Source organism: Phyllobates terribilis, unplaced genomic scaffold (assembly GCF_046119375.1).
Source record: "Phyllobates terribilis strain yellow unplaced genomic scaffold, ASM4611937v1 Scaffold_11__3_contigs__length_659146591, whole genome shotgun sequence".
In the NCBI taxonomy this organism is placed as follows: Eukaryota; Metazoa; Chordata; class Amphibia; order Anura; family Dendrobatidae; genus Phyllobates; species Phyllobates terribilis.
This window is the reverse complement of record NW_027362771.1, coordinates 419,998,352-420,022,089: the sequence shown is the minus strand read 5'-3', so window position 1 is coordinate 420,022,089 and position 23,738 is coordinate 419,998,352. Positions and strand designations below refer to the sequence as shown.

General features: G+C 45.8%; 1 protein-coding gene across 4 annotated transcripts in view; it reads right to left on the bottom strand.

The window, feature by feature from the left end:
* The window catches only part of EFL1 (elongation factor like GTPase 1), a 410,413-nt gene that overhangs the window by 325,477 nt on the left and 61,198 nt on the right, over positions 1–23,738 (bottom strand). For 2 of the 4 annotated variants that reach the window (XM_073653133.1, XM_073653136.1), the window contains exons 12-13: positions 16,106–16,219; positions 5,734–5,833 (exon numbers count right to left, since the gene is read on the bottom strand). In XM_073653133.1, coding sequence (XP_073509234.1) covers positions 5,734–5,833; positions 16,106–16,219 — 214 coding nt within the window. The remainder of the gene's footprint in view (positions 1–5,733; positions 5,834–16,105; positions 16,220–23,738) is intronic. The other 2 variants (XM_073653134.1, XM_073653135.1) reach the window with 2 other exon arrangements.

Below are 23,738 nucleotides of genomic sequence, written 5' to 3'. Positions count from 1 at the left end.
AGGTACAGCAGGCAGGAACGGGCTGCACCTAACCACCAGCTGCCTATTTGTACCTGGCCGGAGACAACAATATAGGGAAGCCCTTTTTTTCTTTATTATTTCATGAATTTCATGAAATAATTAGAAAAAAAAATACGTGGGGCTTCTCCCTATTTGTGTGTCCAGCCAGGTACAACTAGGCAGCTGGGGGCTGGAATCTGCAGCTCAGGGAGGCCCAAGCTTTCTGCCCCCTCCCCCCCCCGGTGCAAATTGCAGTCCGCAGCCACCCCGGAAAATGGCGCGTTCATAGAAGCTGGATGCTGTACCTGGCTGGCATACAAAAATATGGCAAAGCCCACGTCAAAATTTTTGGGAAAAATTAATTAAAAAATAAATAATAATTTAGGGACTGCATCTTTATTAACTCCTCAAATGTCATTTAGTGTTAAAATAAAGGCTTTATTTAAAAAAAAATTGGCGTGGGATCCCCCATAATTTTAGGCTCTAGCGGAGGTTAAGCAGACGGCTGGGGCAGATGTTTGAAGCCTGGGAAGGGGGTAATACCCACGGCGCTTCCCAGGCTACTAATATCAGCCCCCAGCTGAATACCTAGCCTTTAATAGCTATTAAAATGGGGGACCCCCCCCAAAAAATGACGTGGGGTACCCCCTATTTAATAGCTAGCAAAGGCTAGGCGGACAGCTGGGGGCTGATATTAATAGCCCAGGAAGGGTGCCATGAATATTGGCCCTCTCCCAGGCTAGAAACACCAGCCGTCAGCCGCCCCAGAAATGGCGCATCCTATGGATGCGCCAACTCTGGCACTTAGCCTCGCTCTTCCACGCTGCCCTGGTGCGGTGGCAGGGGGTAATAGTGGTGGGGTTCATGTCAGCGCCAGCTGCCATGAAGCCCTGGTTAGTAATGATGGGCGTCTATAAGACACCCCCATTACTAACCTACAAAGTGTTAAAAAGAAAAAACACACTACACCCAGAAAAAAATAATTTATTTGAAATAAAACACACAATTTTATTTAATTCTTAGTTTACTAAAAAAAAATAGTTACCTGTCCACGTTCCTGCGCTGATCTCCCATGCACAGCTGTCACATCTGGAGATGGTGACAGCTGTGCATGGCTGCTGTAAGCTCACGCTGCCGGGAACACGTCCGCTCCCGGCAGCGGGAGCCACTGACTGAGGTCACCGGAGTGCATTCAGGCAGCGCAGCTCCGGAGACCTCCTTTACGGCACTGCTGTACCGTGGGAATTTCTCACGATACAGCAGGGCCGTAAAGGAGCTAACCGGAGCAGCGCTGCCTGAACTCCGGCGAACCCGCTTATGCAATGACGGGGCCGCTTTACGGCCCCGTCATTCTAGCGGCGGCAGCGGTTCAGAGCGGTCACATTCTATGTGGCTGCTCTAAACTGGAGATCATCGTGGGACACTCGTGGACTACTACGGAGGGGTAAGGATAAGGTTGTGGTTTATTATTTTATATTTTATTACAGGAGATCGATAGCTTCGGGGAATTAGGTGTCTAGGTGAGTATAGGTGTAGTTTTTTATTTTTTACTTTATTTTAAGTGGCGATCGGCGGGGACAGGTAATGTATAAACTAATTTATTTTAGGTAACCACTGGCCACCAATGAAATGTATTTAAAATTTATTGGGGACACAGTAGGGCAATTTAAATAGCAGGATCAGGCTGATGGGAAATACTGCTCTCATCGAGCTGATCCTGCTGGCACGAGTGGACGGGGGACAGACATAGGCCGATGGGAGTAGTAGTGTCACATCGGCCTATGTCTGCCTGCACGCACACACCCGCAGACATCGCACAGACACCGCACACACACTCGCAGACACCGCGCACAGACACCCACACACACCAATCATGACGGGCTGATCGTCTGGGAGGTGAGGCTGACCTGTGCCGCCGTGGGAAAGTTCATGTGAGTTCATGCAATGCAGTCAAGCATGAACTCACGTGAACCCTCTGAGGGCACCGCGGCTACTTCAAATGAGCAGCTGATCAGCATCACCTGATACCTCAGCTGTTCATTTGAAATAACCGGCGGGAGAGCGCAGTACAGAACGGGAAAGCCGGCGGTGAAGTCTTTTCACTGCCGGCTTCCCCGCCCGGGTCCTTCGCTCCCCGCTCCTTGGTGCTGCGCTCCCCGCCCGGTCCTAACTTACGATCGGGATGGGAGGTGGCGAGGGGAGCGGAGGAACGGGGTGGTAGGCTGCGGGGAAGCAGTATGGGGCTGTGTGATTGTTTAAAAGCTGGCGGCTTTTTACCGATCAGGAGAATTCTCCCACGCTGGGATGGCATTCTGATGACAGGCTGGATCGCAGCTGAGCGCTGCCATCCAGCTTGTCATCCTTCAGAGACACCGCAGAGCGCAGGCATTATGGGAACTTCCGATTCCGGTATTCGATATTGTAAAAGTATCGGAATTAAGTATCGGAATTCCGATACCGCGAATATCGGCCGATACCCGATATTTCAGTATCGGAATGCTCAACACTAGCATACTATGACTGCACATTTCCAGAGCAAAGAAGAATCTGTGGGCTGAACAGACGTTTGGCCATTTTAGATTTAGGTAATAAGAATGCTGTCACTTGCAGATCCAGCTATAAATAAATGTGACACATGGCAGCCATTTGTCACTGCAATACACAAAGCCAATATGGCAGTATAGTCCAAGCCACATGACAGATTGTGTGTAATATCACCTATTATTAAGTGCCTTGTTGTTCATGACTGTCCAGTTGCATTTTTGTCTTTTATATAGTTTGATAGGACTGCAAGGTAATTCATTAAACCTATGTAAAACTACAGGAAAGTATCCAGACTGCAAAGAATTTATCAACTACATGTGGATGGCACCTTTCGAACTTCATTTGCATTGACTGCAATGTAACCTGCTACGAATAATCGCTGTGAAAGTCGATAACTGGCTGTATCATCTGAGCAGTCATCCTCACGTGACTAAAAGTAAATGAAAGCTAATTCTAAAAGTTAAAGGAACTATCCAGGACTTTTATAATTTTTGCATAAGAGGGTAAAAACTAACAGGGAGGTAGTTGCCAACTGCATGCCTGTTGTGGCCGGCGGTGAAACTCTGCTGGCTCAGAGCATGACAATTCTGTGGCTTCCTGTTGACGTTATGCAGAGGCATATCTAGGGTGGGGGGGGCGCCGTTGGGCCGCCTAATAAGCCAGTCCGAGGTGTCTCCTCCAGCGGCTGTATTCTGCCGCCTCCCCCCCCCGGACCAGGATTCGGACGTCAAGCTAACAGCCTGCTCAGAGAAGCTGCGGCATGCCGGCTCCCAGTGATTGTACTTGCGTCTTTCAGATGCGAGTACAATTGAAGCTCTGACCTTCGGCTTAGAGCGACGTCAGCAGCGTGATCAGGTCATGTGATCGCGCTGCTAATGTCACTCGCCGGCGCCAACAGGAGAGAGCAGAGAATCGGTGGTAAGTGCTCCTGTGGCTATGGAGCTGAAGACACCGAAGATTCAGCATGGGGGGGAGCTATTTATTCAGGGTGCAGGGGGGCTATTTATTCAGTGTGGAGGGGGGCTATTTATTCAGGGTGGAGGGGGGCTATTTATTCAGGGTGGAGGGGGGCCATTTATTCAGGGTGGAGGGGGGCCATTTATTCAGGGTGGAGGGGGGCCATTTATTCAGGGTGGAGGGGGGCCATTTATTCAGGGTGGAGGGGGGCCATTTATTCAGGGTGGAGGGGGGCTATTTATTCAGGGTGGAGGGGGTCTATTTATTCAGTGTGGAGGGGGGCTATTTATTCAAGGTGCAGGGGGGCTATTTATTCAAGGTGCAGGGGGGCTATTTATTCAAGGTGCAGGGGGCTATTTATTCAGTGTGCAGGGGGGCTATTTATTCAGTGTGCAGGGGGGGCTATTTATTCAGTGTGGAGGGGGGGCTATTTATTCAGTGTGCAGGGGGGGCTATTTAATCAGTGTGGAGGGTGGATATTTATTCAGGGGCTCAGCATAGGGCAGATATTTTTATTCAGGAGCATTATAATGACTCTGCTATCTTTAAGGGCATCGTGTGGGGTTGTGCTGCAGAAGACCGGAGAAGATGGAAGTCTGCAGAGACGAGATGTGGATGAGAAAAGTAATCATAGCCTCTGGATGTAAATTTTTTTTGTGATGCTGACATTTTAATTTATGTTAGGAGAATTAAAGGTGTTATCCACGTTTGTGATGAGTCTACTATTCTATCATTCTATGTGACTGCAGACTCCTGACTTCTCACAGTGCGCACTGCACGCTGTCAGGATTCTCTTGTGCCGGCAATTTGCATACATATTGTCACATGCCGACTAGACACGCGTGGCTCACTCAATAAAAATGAATTGAGCGAGGACGGATATGTCTAGTCGGAATGTGGCCAGAAGTACACAAATCGCATACTTGTGCTCACATGACCGTCCGTCCACTCTTGCCACCGGGAAGGAAGAATCGTAAAAGTGTACACTGTATGCGCTGTGAGAATTCAGAAGCCTGCAGTCACATAGAGTGACTGCAGACTTTCATCTCAAACCTGGACAAGCCCTTTAATTATAAAATGAAGTCGTGTAGCCAATCCTAACAGCGTGTAATATCCTCACTATCAGGATTCAGCTCTGCTTGTAGGTTCCATCAGTCATCACATGGCCACTTCACTGATATGTGATTTTCATACTTACGGTCACGTGACAATGAGCTTCTCTTTCTGCTTCACTCAAAGAGAATTAGGAAGAGCAGCTCATCAGCATGTGACTAAGGTCACAGCCCCACTATTAGCATTTGATCAGTATTTTATCTCAGAAGTGGGAGCCAAAACCAGGTGAGGAACAATCAGAGAAAAGGTATAATAGAAAAAAGTCACCAATTCTGCATTTATCACCCACTCTTGGTTTTGGATCCCACTCCTGAGAAAAAATACTGACCAAATACTGATAGTGGGGCCGTGGCTTTAGTGTGCAAATCGGATATGTGCTGGGGAAGGTGGAGTGGGGGTGTCAAACTGAATTCTTGCCCCGGTGCTAGAAGACCTAGATACACCTCTGCGATATGTCAACAGAGCAGCTCTTTCTCTTCCTCTCTGCTATGTTGATGGGGTGTCTCTACCGAAGTCATACTAACTGACTGCCGGCTCCCCGCTGTCTAACTGCAGGGAGCTAGCTGTCAATCAGCATGGCATCTGAAGTGACGCCCCATCAACACAGCAGAGAGAAACAGAAAGAGCTGCTCTGTTAAAAGAGGTGAAATGACACAGGGGAATGGGTGACTGAGCAGGGAGAGATCGTTCCCGTGCAAAAGAGAACAGGCAGGTAGTTAGCAACTAAATGCCTGTTAGTGATTAGCCCCATAAACAAAAAAAAAGGAAAGAAAAATCCTGCAATCCCCCTTTAAACTGGCTCTTTTTTTCAGATAATACATTAGAGAAGGGGGCTGGCTTAGAAAAGTGAAATTAGCAATTATCTGGACTCTCTCACTGTTCCAATCAAGTAAAACATAGCAAACACTGACCTGAATTAAGCTCAGGACTGAAAACGCAGTGGAAGAACCAAAGGTAGAGGTAGAGGAAGAGTAAGCACCTGGGCTAATAGGATAATATTAGTAACTTATATAACGTCATATTTAAAGATCATTTAATATAGGTTTGCTTCTTTGGAAATCCCCTCTAACCTACTACTTATTAAGTTACTGGACATCGCCCCAGCCTGTGGTTTCATACCTCTGCTTGTTCTTGGGTAGTGTATTGGCATCCACAGCAAACATTTTGGAGACAAACACAATGACCGGTGCGTTCTCCTCACTGCAACACTGCAAAAAAGCTGAGAAAAGAGAAAAAAAAAACCAAGATGTATCAAAAATATCAGGTCAAGTTTGAGGAGTGATCGATCGCGCCTGTCTGCACTTCCAGTACTGGCAGAGCATATTATTTCTGTGACGGCTTGGGACTGTGCTAGCGGTATTTATTTTCTGAAAGATTTAATATAAAGCTGCAATCATTCAGCAAAACTGACTCGCCTTACAGAGATTTCTGCAATTTATTCTTCTTTATAACAGATTTACTTACCGCTGGCTCAATGCTATTATAACAAATATTCCGCTATGTACTCGGAGCAATGACCCAAGCCTAAAGGCAATCCTGATATTGTCTGTGTACGAAACTTATCAGCATCATTGCCGCCCGGCAGAAGCCTCAGCAATGCCAGCACAATGACATCATGACCTGTCAGGAATCAGTTGGGGGCCATGGAAATTGTATTTCAACGGATTTTCGTTTTTTAATTACCATGGTGTATATTTACACTACTCACAAAATGTTGTAGATCTTGTGGGGGGGAAATCTGCATTCGCTACATGCGGATTTGTTCTTGATTTCGATACGGATTTGCTGTGAATTGCACCCTATCTGTTGCACAGGGTGAAATCCGCAGCATAAATTGACATGCGGTAAATTTAAAATCCACAGCAGATTTTTTCTGCTTTGTGTGGATGAGATTTGGTAATATCTCACCCACAATATTCGCAGTTTCAATACCCGATTGGGCAGAAACTCTGCAGTATATCTGCCACACAAGTGAACATACAACATCAGGATTTTGGGTTAAATGTATATATTTTTTTTAAATTGTTGTAACTTTTTTTTTCCATATCACGATCTTTATTAAAACAAGGGAAAAAAATAGAAATCTTGCAATTTTTACACTCGCTTTTTTAGACTAACTTCCTGTTGCTTTAGGAAAGTCACACGCACATTAGCAGCAATAGACAGACTCCGCCCCTACATTTTGCATTGAAGCAGATAATGAGCGTGTGAAAAGGTCACTGTGATTGGAGGGGTCCGCTGTGACATCGCCTATTGTGATTGGTTGATCCTGTGCTATCAGCTGTGTATAGAGATACCTGTCATTGTAACTGACTCTGATGATAAGGAAACTGCTGTAAACGCCTTCTGTAAGGACAGGAATTGAGTAAAAAAAAAGTCCTAATATGAAAATTGCAAGATTGTTAATTTTGCTTTTTAATAAAGATCGTGATATGAAAAAACACATTGCCATACATGTTTAAAAAAAATACATGTAACACAAATACCTGGATTTAAACAAGTGATTTTCAGGTGACAGTTAACCTTTAAATAACTTTTAAATGGTTAATATCTTGCATTACACTAGACATGTAGGCTCATAGAGGCTGCACTGACCTAGCATCCATAGATCAGAACAGTCTTAAACAGATAAAGGGATTGCTACTGAACAGCACTTCAATTCAACGTTCCCAAGAATTGCAAAGTTGCATAAAAAATATGTCATTTTTGCCAACATCAAAAAATAAATATACCTCATTCTGAGACAATGAGCAGAATAAATTCCCGGTTCCCCTTCCAGATGCAGATACTGTAAACTATATATTTGCACTGTATCTCTTGTGTATAAATATGTGACTCCAGAGTTTGTGTTATACTATGCCTGATGAAGAGACCTTCCTTGCTAGACATTATTTTTTAGATTTTTCTAGCAGATGCTGACATTTTTACCTACTGGTGGATTACTATAGTTGCTTGCAATTATTTTGTCATACTGTGATTGAAATTCACTCTCCACACACTGTGCCATCCTGCTAGATTTATATGGACTGAGCTCTTACAAAGATCCAAATTGAACATGCACAGCTGCAGTGTAAAGAATGGGGGAAGAAGCAGCTTGAGGCTCTGATGATGCAAGAAATGCATTCCGAATCCAAACTACCTGAAATTCCCAATAGGCAATGTGGCCAGAAGAGAGTCAATGATCATCGATGTTCCTCAATTGCACAAGGGCCATTAGTGCTCGTAATTTTCACATTAAATTGTGAGATCATTTTAAATAGTTGTACAAATAAAAGAAAAAAAATAAGAAAAATGCGAGGTAAGTTGTTCCATACACTTGAACAGCCTGATCATCAGCTTGTGTATTCATAGAGAGGTTATCCAAGGACAATTACCAGGAGCATTGATATCATCCTTAAAACCTATAAAATGCAATGAAGCATCCTCAGAAGAACAGTGAAGACATTGACGTTCCAGATGTATGAGCAATAACGGATCAATAACGCTGATCCTACCGGGTATTGGTGCAGTCGGCTCAATAAGTCTTAAGAAAATAAAATAACACATTAGCTAAAAGGTCAATGGCTAATACAGTGTCCACGTAGTGAAGGACCGCTCAGAACTGAACACAATCCTATTAATATGAATAGGATTGTCCAGGTGTTCGTATAAGCCATCAATAACTGATCTGTGGGGGTCCAAGTCTTGGCATTAACGTTGGTCAGCTATTTATGGGGCAGTGACGCTGCCCCCCAATAACTGGAGGATTGTGTCAGGGATTACATTTTCTGCTCACATACTTCTCCAGCGGATGTAGCAGGGGGAATGTAGCCTTGCATGGCAGATACACGGCCGACTTGTGTCCACTGATAGGGAAGCGGCTCTTGGACATCAGTCCTGCGTTCTTCTATGTTCTCTATGGGAACGCTCGCTGACTATCACTCCAGATGCATACTGATGACATATGAGCACTTTTGAGAACGAGACTGTGATCATCCTATGTTCACAGTATACAAGTAGAAGGAAATTCAGCACGTCCATCTGTTGATATTATTAAACTATTATTTGCTTTATAGTTGGTCGTTTAAAAAACAAAAAACAATTCCAAAAAAAAAAATGTAAATCGGACGCATTTCTAGGAATTATCTCCCTTAGTCATAGTCTAATGGACTATAAGGACGTTTATCGCCTGAAACGCGTCAGCTTTTAATTTCTTTTGTAATTGTTTTTTTTTTTTAATGGACCAACAATAAAGCAAACAATAGTTTAATAATATCAATGGATGATTGTGCTAAAGTTCCTTCTACTTGTCTGCTATTGCGGAGTCTGCCGTCTGAATATGGCCCCCAACCTCTTGAGATTAATGGATGGTATTAGCAGTGCTGGAGAGCTTTATTTCTCCTGATTTACCTATGTGCACAGTTTGTTGGTTGTAAACTAGGGCTTCGCATGTCTTTTCTGTTGGGGTCTCATTATACAGGACATGAAAATGACCCTTACCCGGCAGACCAATGTGATGTGTAGTCCTCACTATCTGCAGTGGAAGGCCAAACTAACATTTAAAATCTCTCTCAATTTTCCTTTTTTTTTTTTCTTTCCTGAACCATTACAATAAATATAATATCAAATATAATATCAATTAATCGTGTGTCACAGCTTCGCAATGTTCCTGTGGGAAATTTATTGTGTGGAATGTTTAATTCATAATCATAAAAAATTATTTATTCCTTTAATCACAGCGATGCCAGGTTTCTATTGCAAACCTCAGGTGACTCAGGGTCTCCATTGCAGTCTTAGCCTTAAAGGTGTCTTCAGGGCCGTCCACCAGCACCACCAGTGAATATACTTGTCTGCGGAGTGTATGTCCGAGGTACTACAGCACAAGCCCAATAGCTCAGAAAACTAGCCCTGCCCTACGTACAGACCATGTTTGTTTCACTGGAGGAGAGCTTCACAAAGCGGCACACAAGACACAGCACATCAAATAGCGCCGGCACAATCAGGACCACTCAAGGAATAAATCTTTAGACAAGATTAAAAAATGGTTTTAAAGTACGCAACAAGATCAGTGGAAAAAAGCTTCATAAGTTCATAGCTCAAGTTCCCCAAATGATAATGAAATACATAAAGGGAACCTGTCAGGAGAGTTTCCCCCCACAGCACTGCCGCTGGAGATGCTGCAGAGTCAAGTCAAGTTTGACTAATGTCCCCAAGGACTGGGAACATCATCATATGCCATCGGAATAAGGCGCGGACGGCTTGACCTGACTTTGCAGCGTCTCCACCTCCCTGACGTGATAGACCTAATTAGCATACAATGTGAGTGAACAAATCTTTTTAGATGAGTAAAACGTGACTTGGGGTGACTAACACCCCCTCTGTAGAATTGCTGAAGAGAACTATTAGGTAGTGGTGGAGCTTTGGGGGGGGGTAGAAACCTGCTGACAGGTTCCCTTTAACAAGCTGCTGAAATAGAAAGACCAAAGGGTAAGAACCACGGACTTCCCAGAGCAGAACAAGATAAAACCCAGCAAAAAGGTTTAAGAGTTCAATATCTGTCCAGCTGAGACTTAACGGGAAGCTTTCCATGGAAAACAACAAATCAATCCCCCTAATGTTCTCCATTTGTAATATAAGCCGGCGTGTTTACAAGAAATGAGTGTAAACCAACGTCTTATCGCTTGTCCCAAGGAATTCAATGCTGAAAGAAATGTGTGTCTAGAGGTTTGTCCTCAGCGGGGAGCAGTGTCCGTCCTGGTGGTTTGTAAGTACTTAGGTAATCCTCACGGAGGGTCCTGGATTCACCTGTCACGTTTCCCAATACACAGCGCGCAGCCATATTAACACATTCAGACAACACAGAATAAGCCGCTCTGTGCCCAGGATCATGAGCACAAACCAAACCCAATGATTCCTTTTACAAGGACAATAAATAATCCATTTCGCTAGTAATAGCTCAATTACATCTGCAATACAAGGGCGGTCTAAATACAAGAAGGATGGGTACCTGCAATAGGGACACTTGCAAGGAGGCTCCCTCTGCAACTATAAAGAAACCCAAAACTACCCCCCTGATGGGAGGAACAGACGCCTCAAAGAATCTGACATTCTACTAGTGGGATATACATGGGTAACAAACTACAAGGCATGCCCAAAGACAATAAACCCTATCATGCCAGGCATGCTTTGGCCTTCATGACCAGAGAAAAATTTCAAAAAGTCACTCTTTTGAATACTGCATTCTGAAGGTGATTTTTCTTTGTAGTGGGGCTGCATATTAAATAATTGTGGAGGTTTTATTTAAGGAAAAATGGAGAAACACAGCAAGTGTTAAGTTACTAAAAAAAAATAGTATTTTTCAGACAATAAGACGCACCTTACCATAAGACGCACCCCAGGTTTAGAAAGTAGAAAATAGGAAAAACACTTTTTCCTATTAATTAAAACTTCCCTGGCTGTATAAAGTGGAGAGGCCATTGTCAGTAATTTTAATATTAGGGTAGAATAGGGAGGTAATAAATCTATTGTTCGTGTCTCTCTGCAGTGTATATTATTTACAAACTGCTCTGCTACATTATGCACATATACATACATACACACACAGCTCTGCTACATGTGCATATTTACATGGCCAGCCTTAGCTTTGTGCGACCGCACAGTGCGCTGGCCAGCAGACTGCAGGGGGGGCTACTCCTCCCTCCCTCTGGGTTCATGCACACTGGGCTGTCAGTTCGCAGTTACCAGAGATCGAGGGGAGGGCGCCTGCGCAGCACTGAGGAGTCGCTAGCTCTCTGCAGTAGCCCTTGAGCTCTGCTAGTTTAGGTTGCCAGCAGCCTCCTAACATTAGGAGCAGTCTCAGTCACACAATATGTGCTGTACCTGAAATTACAGGGGGCACAGGGGCAGCAACCGATTGGGGAGACCCTCAGAAGTAGATGGGTGGAGCATAGTGTAAAGGGGCATGGCTCATCAATGGCAGAGTCTCAAATAGAGATGCCCATGGCCTGCAGAGCTCGTGCCATCAGCCAAGAACCAGAAGACTCTAAAAGAAAGCAGATAAGTATAAGGGTGAGATCTGCTGTGTGTCATTAATGTCTGCAGTGTGTTCAGTGTAGTCCATTGTATAAGTGAAATATGTACTCATGTATAAGTAATGTGTGTATCATATGTCTGATGTATTAGAGACATCAGTGTGCAGCGTGTGAGGGCTGTGGGCGTTATGCAGCCAGCGTGTGAGGGCTGTGGGCGTTATGCAGCCAGCGTGTGAGGGCTGTGGGCGGTATGCAGCCAGCGTGTGAGGGCTGTGGGCGGTATGCAGCCAGCGTGTGAGGGCTGTGGGCGGTATGCAGCCAGCGTGTGAGGGCTGAGGGCGGTATGCAGCCAGCGTGTGAGGGCTGAGGGCGGTATGCAGCCAGCGTGTGAGGGCTGAGGGCGGTATGCAGCCAGCGTGTGAGGGCTGTGGGCGGTATGCAGCCAGCGTGTGAGGGCTGTGGGCGGTATGCAGCCAGCGTGTGAGGGCTGTGGGCGGTATGCAGCCAGCGTGTGAGGGCTGTGGGCGGGATGCAGCCAGCGTGTGAGGGCTGTGGGCGGGATGCAGCCAGCGTGTGAGGGCTGTGGGCGGGATGCAGCCAGCGTGTGAGGGCTGTGGGCGGGATGCAGCCAGCGTGTGAGGGCTGTGGGCGGGATGCAGCCAGCGTGTGAGGGCTGTGGGCGGGATGCAGCCAGCGTGTGAGGGCTGTGGGCGGGATGCAGCCAGCGTGTGAGGGCTGTGGGCGGGATGCAGCCAGCGTGTGAGGGCTGTGGGCGGGATGCAGCCAGCGTGTGAGGGCTGTGGGCGGGATGCAGCCAGCGTGTGAGGGCTGTGGGCGGGATGCAGCCAGCGTGTGAGGGCTGTGGGCGGGATGCAGCCAGCGTGTGAGGGCTGTGGGCGGGATGCAGCCAGCGTGTGAGGGCTGTGGGCGGGATGCAGCCAGCGTGTGAGGGCTGTGGGCGGGATGCAGCCAGCGTGTGAGGGCTGTGGGCGGGATGCAGCCAGCGTGTGAGGGCTGTGGGCGGGATGCAGCCAGCGTGTGAGGGCTGTGGGCGGGATGCAGCCAGCGTGTGAGGGCTGTGGGCGGGATGCAGCCAGCGTGTTAGGGCTGTGGGCGGTATGCAGCCAGCGTGTGAGGGCTGTGGGCGGTATGCAGCCAGCGTGTGAGGGCTGTGGGCGGTATGCAGCCAGCGTGTGAGGGCAGTGGGCGGTATGCAGCAAGCGTGTGAGGGCAGTGGGCGGTATGCAGCCAGCGTGTGAGGGCAGTGGGCGGTATACAGCCAGCGTGTGAGGGCAGTGGGCGGTATACAGCCAGCGTGTGAGGGCAGTGGGCGGTATACAGCCAGCGTGTGAGGGCAGTGGGCGGTATACAGCCAGCATGTGAGGGCAGTGGGCGGTATACAGCCAGCGTGTGAGGGCAGTGGGCGGTATACAGCCAGCGTGTGAGGGCAGTGGGCGGTATACAGCCAGCGTGTGAGGGCAGTGGGCGGTATACAGCCAGCGTGTGAGGGCAGTGGGCGGTATACAGCCAGCGTGTGAGGGCAGTGGGCGGTATACAGCCAGCGTGTGAGGGCAGTGGGCGGTATACAGCCAGCGTGTGAGGGCAGTGGGCGGTATACAGCCAGCGTGTGAGGGCTGTGGGCGGTATGCAGCCAGCGTGTGAGGGCTGTGTAAGGGCCACAGAGGGATACACATCTCATTTATAACGAGATTAGATTAAAAAGATCGATTCTCGTTATAAATGACATACACATGTAGAAATCGACAGCTCTGCTACATGCACATATAGACATACATGTACTATACATTACCACATCCTGCAGTTCCTGATCGGGACATGTACAGAGGCTGCAGCAGCAGAGCATTTGCAGGACCTTTCACTTGATTAAAGGGGAATTCCCATCTCCAAGATCCTATCCCAATATGTAGTAGGTGTAATAATAGTAATATTAGCAAATGCCTCCAATTAGAAATGAAGTATAGTTTTTCTGATTCGCTATGTCTCTTTCCTAATGTGCAAGCATAGTAGGATCTTAGGTATCCATGATTACGACCACTGATATAATGACAGCTAGTTGCTATTGATCCTAACCATGGATACCCAAGGTTCTGCAATGCCTCCACATGAGGAAAGAGACATAGCAAATAAGAAAAACTATACTACATTTCTAAATGGAGGTGTTTGCTAATATTATTATTACACCTACTACATACTGGAATAAGATCTTGGAGAGAAGGGAATACCCCTTTAACTCAAGCACCTCTCAAGTCATGTGATCAGTGACATGACCTGAAAGGCCCTGGAATCTGCTCAGCTCCTGCAGCCTCAGTTCAGTCCTGGCAGTTTCCTCTCCTGCTCTGCAGCGATCACATACAGGTGCTTCTCACAAAATTAGAATATCATTAACTTTTTGATTTATTTCAGTTCTTCAGCACAAAGTCATTACAAACAGAGTGATCTATTTCAAGTGTTTATTTCTGTTAATGTTGATGATTATGGCTTACAGCCAATGAAAACACAAAAGTCATTATCTCAGTAAATTAGAATACTTTATAACAACAGCTTGAAAAATGTTTTTAAAATCCAAAATGTTGGCCTACTGAAATGTATGTTCAGTAAATGCACTCAATACTTGGTCGGGGCTCCTTTTGCATCAATTTCTGCATCAATGTGCCGTGGCATGGAGGTGATCAGCCTGTGGCACTGCTGAGGTGTTATGGAAGCCCAGGTTGCTTTGATAGCAGCCTTCAGCTCGTCTGCATTGTTGGGTCTCGTGTCTCTCATCTTCCTCTTAACAATACCCCATAGATTCTCTATGGGGTTAAGGTCAGGCCAGTTCTCTGGCCAATCAAGCACAGTGATACTGTTGTTTTTAAACCAGGTATTGGTACTTTTGGCAGTGTGGACAGGTGTCAAGTCCCGCTGGAGTATGAAATTTCCATCTCCAAAAAGCTTGTCAGCAGAGGGAAGCATGAAGTGCTCTAAAATTTCCTGGTAGATGGCTGCGCTGACTTTGGTCTTGATGAAACACAGTGGACCTACACCAGCAGATGACATGGCTCCCCAAACCATCACTGATTGTGGAAACTTCACACTAGACCTCAAGCAGCTTGGATTGTGGCCTCTCCACTCTTCCTCCAGACTCTGGGACCTTGATTTCCAAATGAAATGCAAAATTTACTTTCATCTGAAAATAACACCTTGGACCACTGAGCAACAGTCCAGGTCTTTTTCTCCTTGGCTCAGGTAAGACGCTTCTGGCGTTGTCTATTGGTCATGAGCGGCTTGACACAAGGAATGTGACACTTGTAGGCCATGTCAGGATACATCTGTGTGTGGTGGCTCTTGAAGCAATGACTCCAGCAGCAGTCCACTCCTTATGAATCTCCCCCAAATTTTTGAAAGGCCTTTTCTTAACAATCCTTTCAAGGCTGCGGTTATCCCGGTTGCTTGTGCACCTTTTCCTACCACACTTTTTCCTTCCACTCAACTTTCCATTAATATGCTTGGATACAGCACTCTATGAATAGCCAGCTTCTTTAGCAATGACCTTTTGTGGCTTACCCTCCTTGTGGAGTGTGTCAATGACTGCCTTCTGGACATCTGTCAAGTCAGCAGTCTTCCCCATGATTGTGGAGCCTGCTGAAACAGACTAAGGCACATTTTTAAACGCTTAGGAAGCCTTTGCAGGAGTTTTTTGTTGATTATTAAAATTTACTGAGATAATGACTTTTGTGCTTCATTGGCTGTAATCTATAATCATTAACATTAACCCCTTTCTGGCCCAAGGCATATTAATACGTATCTGTGCCCTGGGACTTAAGAGCCTGATACATATTAGTACGCCCTAGCTTTAATGAGGTCCCGCGACCAAAGTCACAGTGATCGCATTGACGTTCCCGAGGGGTGTCGTCGCCACCCCCGCACCCACGATCGCTGTGATTGATCACAGCATTTCTCACTGCTTCCGGTAATCAGATTGCAGGAAACAATGATGTGCAGCCTAGGATCGGTGAAACCCACTATGATCGGTGCGATCGCCGATCACACCGATAATAGTGCAACCTCGGGGTGAAAGGGCGGTCACCGGCTTGTGACCTGCCTGTCACTGCCCCATGAACCCCTGTCACGTGCACAGAGGCCCAAGACAGCTCTGATTGGAGCGATCGATGATGACATCGATCACTCCAATCAGAGTACCTGAACACAGGTCATCGGGCGGTGTCACCTGCCTGTGACCCCTTGTGATGCTGCCCAGGCCCCAGCCATCTCTGATTGGTGCAATCGATGTCATCCTCGATCGCACCAATCAGACTGCCGACCAGGAGGTGACCGGCCTGTGACCTGGCGGTCACCACCCTATCACTCCCCTGTAGATATCTTGGTGAGGATTTCTACAGAGCGGTCACGTTTGATCACCTCTGTGCTGGGCCTTGTGGTGCCACAGAAGCACCTGTGACACCACAAGACATTCTTCTCACCTGCTCCAGTCGCTGCTGCTCCCTTGTCCTGCTGCAGTCTCCTGCGTCCTGGGACTCCTGCTCCGTGTCCTGCTGCTGCGGTTCTTGCTCCAGAGCCTCCTACAGAACCTGCTGCTGAAAGAAGAACAGAGAAGACTTTGGTAAGTCCATCTGTTCTCCCCTCATTCACCCCAATCCCCTCCCACTCTTTTTACTCCCCTCCCCCGTTTTTTTTTTTAGTGCGTCCAGCAGCGGCTGAGCGCTGACCAGTGACTACGTCACTGATCAACATCCGTGCTCGCTGCTTTTCAGGACTTTTTTGTCCCAGTCAATTCCTCGCCCCCCCCACTTTGCACCACCTCCATTCGTTCATCCAGCAGCCGCCGAGAGTTGATGACTCAAAAGTTGGTGACGCAAATCACAGATCAGCACTCACGCTCGCTACTTTACCCTTTTTTTCAACTAATCTTTTCTTTTCTAGCGGGCGGTCACGCTGTCCGATTGTGCGCCGTGCTGGGCCTTGCGGTGCCACAGAAGCCTGTGACACCACAATCGCCGCTCCTGCTCCAGAAGACATCTTACAGAAGACAACTAAGTAGGATTTTTTGATCCCTCCTCATCCACCCCAATCCTCCTCTCTCCCTTCCCACCCCCCTTTCTGCCACCAAGTGCTCATCATTACTTCATCAGTACTTGATCACTCGACTGTTGTAGTTTTTTTTTTTTCGCGCTTCCTACAGCAGCCGCCGAGTGTTGATCGGTGACAGTACACCGATCCGCACTCGCTGTTTGCACCACCTATGGTAGTTCCTTTTTTTTCCAGAAAAAAAAGTTCACATCAAGCACACACACACACACACACACACTCTAAATAAAGCACTGACACCCACACACCACAGACATAACAAAAAAAAAATGTCCCGCTCATCCCAAACTCGCTATTCAGTGGAGGAGGCATATGTTTCTCTTGCCTCTGACAATGACAGCGAGAACGGGGATCCCACCTTTCTTTATTTTTCTGATTTCTTGTCGTCCTCTTCTCCCTCCTCTTCAGGTGCTGAACCGCCACGCAGACGTCCCAGGACAGATGAACCAGCGCCCCACACTACTGACCCCGTATGAAACCTCGCCCCCTGAAAATTATGAGCCACTAATTCCTGATTTTGTGGCGGAATCAATTTTGACACCACCGGCCTCCCAGAACTAGACTTTTTCAAAGTCTTTTTCTCTGAGGATTTTGTAAACCTCATGGTGGGCCAAACTAATTTGTACGCTCAATCATTTTTGGAACAAAACCCCTCTTCATCATTTTCTAACTGGTCTCCTGTAGAAACAGTAGAAATGATGACGTTTTGAGGACTGGTCCTTCATATGGGGATCCTGAAGAAGCCAGAACTTCAGCAATACTGGAGTGTTGACGTTTTGTATAACACTCCAGTGTTCTGAATGGTCATGACCCTGAAACGTTTCCAGGCCATATGCAAGTTCTTGCATTACAACGATAATGCAAGGTGTCCTGCACGCAATGACCCGAACTTTGACCGTCTTTACAAAGTTCAGCCGGTCATCGAGCACTTCAACAAGTTTGCTGAAGTGTACGTGCCCCAAAGGGACATCTGCGTGAATGAGTCCTTAATTGCTTTTAAGTGGCAGCTTGGATTCCGGCAGTACCTGCCAAGTAAGAGGGCCAGGTACGGAATCAAGCTGTATAAACTTTGTGAGAGTATCTCAGGGTACACTCACAAGTTTAGAGTTTATGAAGGGAAGAACTCCCAGATTGAACCCCCTGAATGCCCCCCTGTTCTGGGAGTGAATGGGAAAATTGTGAGGGACTTGGTGCTCCACTGCTAGATAAAGGTTATCACCTGTACGTGGATAACTTTTATACCAGTGTCCCTCTCTTCAAGTCCCTCTCTGCGTGACGTACCGCAGCCTGCAGTACTGTCCTCAAAAATCAGAGAGGCCTCCCAAAGACGCTAATTGGGCAGCTGCTCAGAAGGGGTGAGAGCAAAACCCAATGTAGCGACCACCCGCTGGTGATCACGTACAATGACAAGAGGGATGTCCTTTTCTTGACCACCATACATTGTGATGGCAGCACCCTCAGCACTGTACGAAGTTCCACTACATAGGTCGTTAGACCAGACTGTGTAGTAGGGTACAACAAGTACATGGGGAGAGATGATCTCTCTGATCAAGTCCTCCAGCTGTACAGTGCTTTGAGAGAGGCAAGAGTGTGGTACAAGAAGCTGGCCGTGCACATCGTTCAGATAGCAATGCACAACGCTTTCCTTCTGTCACGATGTGCAGGCCAAACTTCTATGTCATACCTTCAGTTCCAGGAGGTAGTGATCAATACCCTGATATTTGGCAGCGGTGAAGGAGCGGACCCCAGTACTTCTGGAACTGAGGGACCTCCAATTGTACCAGGCCAGCATTTCCCAGGGCAGATCTCTCACAGCGGAAAAAAAGGTAAGTCACAAAAGAAGTGCCGAGTGTGTTATAAAAGGCGAATACGCAAGGACATTATTTATCAATGTGACACCTGCCCCGACAAACCTTGCCTGTGCATGAAAGAATGCTTCAAAAAGGTACCATACTTTCATGCACTACTAAATTAATTTCTGACGTATGACAATCTGACGAACACTACACAACTGACGTATGACACTACATTATAAAATTCAAAAATCAGGCACTTATTGGGCATTTCCACTGTTTAGGCACATCAGGGGCTCGGAGAACGTGACATGACGCCCACAGACAATTCAATCAAAGTCTGCATTCCAAAACGTCACTCCTTCCCTTCCGAGCCCGGACATGTGCCCAAACAGTAGTTTTCTCCAACACATGGGGTATCAGTATACTCAGGAGAAATTGCACAACAGATTTTGAAGCCCACCTTCTCCTGTTACACTTGTGAAAATATTTTTTTTAAACATTTTTGTGGAAAAAAATGTTTGTTTTTTTATTTTCACAAGTCAACGTTATAATTTTCTGAGAAGCACCTGGGGGTTCAATGTGCTCACCACACATCTAGATAAATTCATTGGTGGTCTAGTTTCCAAAAAGGCGGCACTTGCTGGGCATTTCCATTGTTTAGGCACATCAGGGGCTCTGAAAACATGACATGATGCCCCCAGCCCATTCCATCAAAGTCTGCGTTCCAAGCGTCACTCCTTCCCTTCCGAGCCCTGAAGTGCACCCAAACAATGGCTTTCCCCCACATATGGAGTATCAGCGTACTTAGGAGAAATTGCACAACAACTTTTGGTTTCCAATTTCTCTGGGTACCCTTGTGAAAATAAAAAAATTGCTGCTAAAAGATAATTTTTGTGGAAATAAAAAAATTGGGGTCTAAAGTAAAATTTTAATGAAAAAAAGTTAACTGTTCATTTTTTCCTTTCACGTTCAATTAGTTGCTGTGAAGCACCTGAAGGGTTAATAAACTTCATGTATGCGGTTTTGAGCACCTTGAGGGGTGCAGTTGTTAGAATGGTCTCACTTTTGGGTATTTTCTGTCATAAAGGCCCCTCAAAATAACGTCAAATGTGATGTGGACCCTAAAAAAATGGTTTTGTAAATTTTGTTGTAAAAATGAGAAATCGCTGGTCAACTTTTAACCCTTATAGCTCCCTAACAAAAAAAAAATTGTGCTGATGTAAAGTAGACATGTGGGAAATGTTATTTATTAACTATTTTGTGTGACATATCTCTCTGATTTAAGGGCATGAAAATTCAAAGTTTGAAAATTGTGACATTTTCAAAATATTCGCCAAATTTCCATTTTTTTCACAAATAAACGCAAGTGATATCGAATAAATTTTACCACAATCATGAAGTACAATATGTCACGAAAAAACTATCTCAGAATCAGGGGAATACGTTGAAGCGTTCCAGAGGAATTACCTCATAAAGTGACAGTGGTCAGAATTGTAAAAATTGGCCTGGTCATTAACGTGCAAACCACCCTCTGGGTAAAGGGGTTAACAGAAATTAACACTTGAAATAGATCACACTGTAATGACTCTATATACGAGTTTCACTTTGTATTGAAGAACGGAAATAAATTAACTTTTTGATGATATTCTAATTTTCTGAGAAGCACCTGTAGATCAGTGTCAGACAGGAGGAGAGACAGAAGTTCTCTCTGTGATCGGGGAGGACGTGGTGTCAGCGTCCTCCCCCATCACAGGAAGCGGTCTCCAGACACAAAAACTTTTTTTCTTGTTAAAAAATACGTCTTATAGTCCCAAAAATATGGGAATAGAAATGAATTATTTAATTCTCTTGTGCATTGATGTTATAAATGTATAAATTGTGTGATTTATGAAACTGCTACAACATCAAGAACAAAAAAACAATGCTAGTTTTACAAACCCAATTCCCAAAGAGTTGGGATGCAGTGTAGGATGTAAAAAAACAAGCAAAAAAAAACAAGAATGCAATACTTTGGAAATCTCTTCTAGTCATATTTTATTAACAGAACACACATAAGAGGGTGAAAGTTAGACATTTTCTCATTTCATTTTAAAAAGTAACTCATTTAGATATTGATGGCGGCAGCTCATTTTAAAAAAGCTGGTACAAGACCATGTGCGCTCATAACAAGCTGGATGGTCCCGCTTCAATCAGGTCCGCAGGACACGGCGTCCGTCGTTTCCATAAAAAAAAAATTACATTTTGATTCTTCTGACCACAGAAGTTTTCCATTTTACCTTAGTCCATTATAAATGACCTTTGGTCCAGAGAAGACGGCAGCAGTTCAGCATGATGTTCATTTATGGCTTCTTCTTTGCAAGATAAAACTTTAACTTGCATTTGTGGATTCCCCAGTGAACGGTGATCACAGACAATGATTTCTGGAAGTATTCCTGAGCCCATGCAGTGATTTGCATGACCAAATCATGTCAGTCTTTAATGCAGTACGACATGAAAGCTTGAAGATCACGATCATCCAATATTGAGCATCGGCCTTGTCCCTTGTGCACATGAATTTCTACAGAATCTTGTAATCTTTTAATTCTATTATGTACTGTAGACAGTGGGATATTCGAAGTCTTTACAATTTTACATTGAGGAGCATTTTTCTGAAATGGTCATTATAAATGGACAGTGTGAAGGAAATACACTGCTCAAAAAAATAAAGGGAACACTTAAACAACAGAATATAACTCCAAGTAAATCAAACTTCTGTGAAATCAAACTGTCCACTTAGGAAGAAACACTGATTGACAATCAATTTCACATGCTGTTGTGCAAATGGAATAGACAATAGATGGAAATTATTGGCAATTATCAAGACACCCTCAATAAAGGAGTGGTTCGGCAGGTGGGGACCACAGACCACATCTCAGTACCAATGCTTTCTGGCTGATGTTTTGGTCTGAATGTTGGTTGTGCCTTCACACTCGTGGTAGCATGAGACGGACTCTACAACCCACAGAAGTTGCTCAGGAAGTGCAGGTCATCCAGGATGGCACATCAATGCGAGCTGTGGCAAGAAGGTTTGCTGTGTCTGTCAGCGTAGTGTCCAGAGGCTGGAGGCGCTACCAGGAGACAGGCTAGTACACCAGGAGATGTGGAGGGGGCCGTAGGAGGGCAACAACCCAGCAGCAGGACCGCTACCTCCTCCTTTGTGCAAGGAGAAACAGGAGGCGCACTGCCAGAGCCCTGCAAAATGACCTCCAGCAGGCCACAAATGTGCATGTGTCTGCACAAACGGTTAGAAACCGACTCCATGAGGGTGGTATGAGTGCCCGACGTCCACAGATGGAGGTTGCACTCACAGCCCAACACCGTGCAGGACGCTTTGCATTTGCCACAGAACACCAGGATTGGCAAAGTCACCACTGGCGCCCTGTGCTCTTCACAGATGAAAGCAGGTTCACACTGAGCTCATGTGACAGAGTCTGGAGACGCCGTGGAGAGCGATCTGCTACCTGCAACATTCTTCAGCATGACCGGTTTGGCAGTGGGTCAGTAATGGTGTAGGGTGGCATTTCTTTGGAGGGCCGCACAGCCCTCCATGTGCTCGCCAGAGGTAGCCTGACTGCCATTAGGTACCGAGATGAGATCCTCAGACCCCTTGTGAGACCATATGCTGGTGCGGTTGGCCCTCCTAATGCAGGACAATGCCAGATCTTATGTGGCTGGAGTGTGTCAGCAGTTCCTGCAAGATGAAGGCATTGAAGCTATGGACTGGCCTGCCCATTCCCCAGACCTGAATCTGATTGAGCACATCTGGGACATCATGTCTCGCTCCATCCACCAACGTCACGTTGCACCACAGACTGTCCAGGAGTTAGCGGATGCTTTAGTCCAGGTCTGGGAGGAGATCCCACAGGAGACCATCTGCAACCTCGTCAGGAGCATGCCCAGGCATTGTAGAGAGGTCACACAGGCACGTGGAGGCCACACACAATATTGAGCCTCATTTTGACTTGTTTTAAGGACATTACATCACAGTTAGATCAGCCTGTAGTGTGTTTTTCCACTTTAATTTTGGGGGTGACTCCAAATCCAGGCCTCCATTGGTTAATAAATTTGATTTCCATTGATGATTTTTGTGTGATTTTGTTGTCAGCACATTCAACTTTGTACAGAACAAAGTATTCAATGAGAATATTTCATTCATTCAGATCTAGGATGTGTTATTTCAGTGTTCCCTTTATTTTTTTGAGCAGTGTATATAATCATAAGGGAAAAGTATAACAGCAGTAGAGTTACATTTAGTTGATTAAAGAGGAAACTGGATTTACCAGTATAGCAAGAACACTCCTCCTGAAGGGGCATTTTATCCAGGTTTCCTTGCAGTTAGTTTATTCAATAGGTCAGTTGTGTCCTGAATGTAGCTGTATTTATTCTTTATAAAAAAATTAAGAACACCCTCTACCCATCCAGAAACTTGCTCAGTAAGGGTGCCCACACACAAAATTATTGGTGTTCCTGTTTTTCCAGATTTGTGAATTTTGGAAATCATATAGAATGCGCCTATTCTTGGAATGTCTGGTATCAGGTCATCAGCTCTGATGGACTTGTCAGGCAGACAAGAGACCAACTTGTTTAGGTTCTTTGTAGTAGTACTGGGTAGGGTCAGACCCCAATTTTTTGCAGTAGCGTGTGTCCATCAGTTTTCTGTTTGCTTCCTTCATAGTCTGATGTTTTCATCTTGACTATTGCACCACCCTTGTCTGCAGGTTTAATGAATATTTCTTTGTTAGTTTTAAAAAACTGAATAGCCCTTCTCCTGGGCACCGATGTTGGATGATTGTCTCCGGTTTGTGTCTAAGATGGTGGATTTTACCAAATAACCGAAGGAGTCTATATAGTCATGCATTCAGGGTGGTGTCCAGGAGGAGGTGTCCAATTTGACCTCTTCTTGGTTGTCAAGAATCCTCTTTCTTCAGTCCGGGTGGGTTTCGAATCTTCTGTCATTGAAATATTCCCTCAGGCGTAGTTCTTCTGAAGTAATTTTCCATGTCGCTGCAGAGTTCAGTTTTTTCTAGGGCCTTCGTACATACGTGTCAAACTCTGGCCCATAGGGTGGATTTATTTGGCTCGCGACAGCAGAACCAACACTCCTATGTGGGCCCATTATTCTGTATGGAGGACTATGTGGGGCCCATTGTTCGGTATGGAGGACTATGTGGGG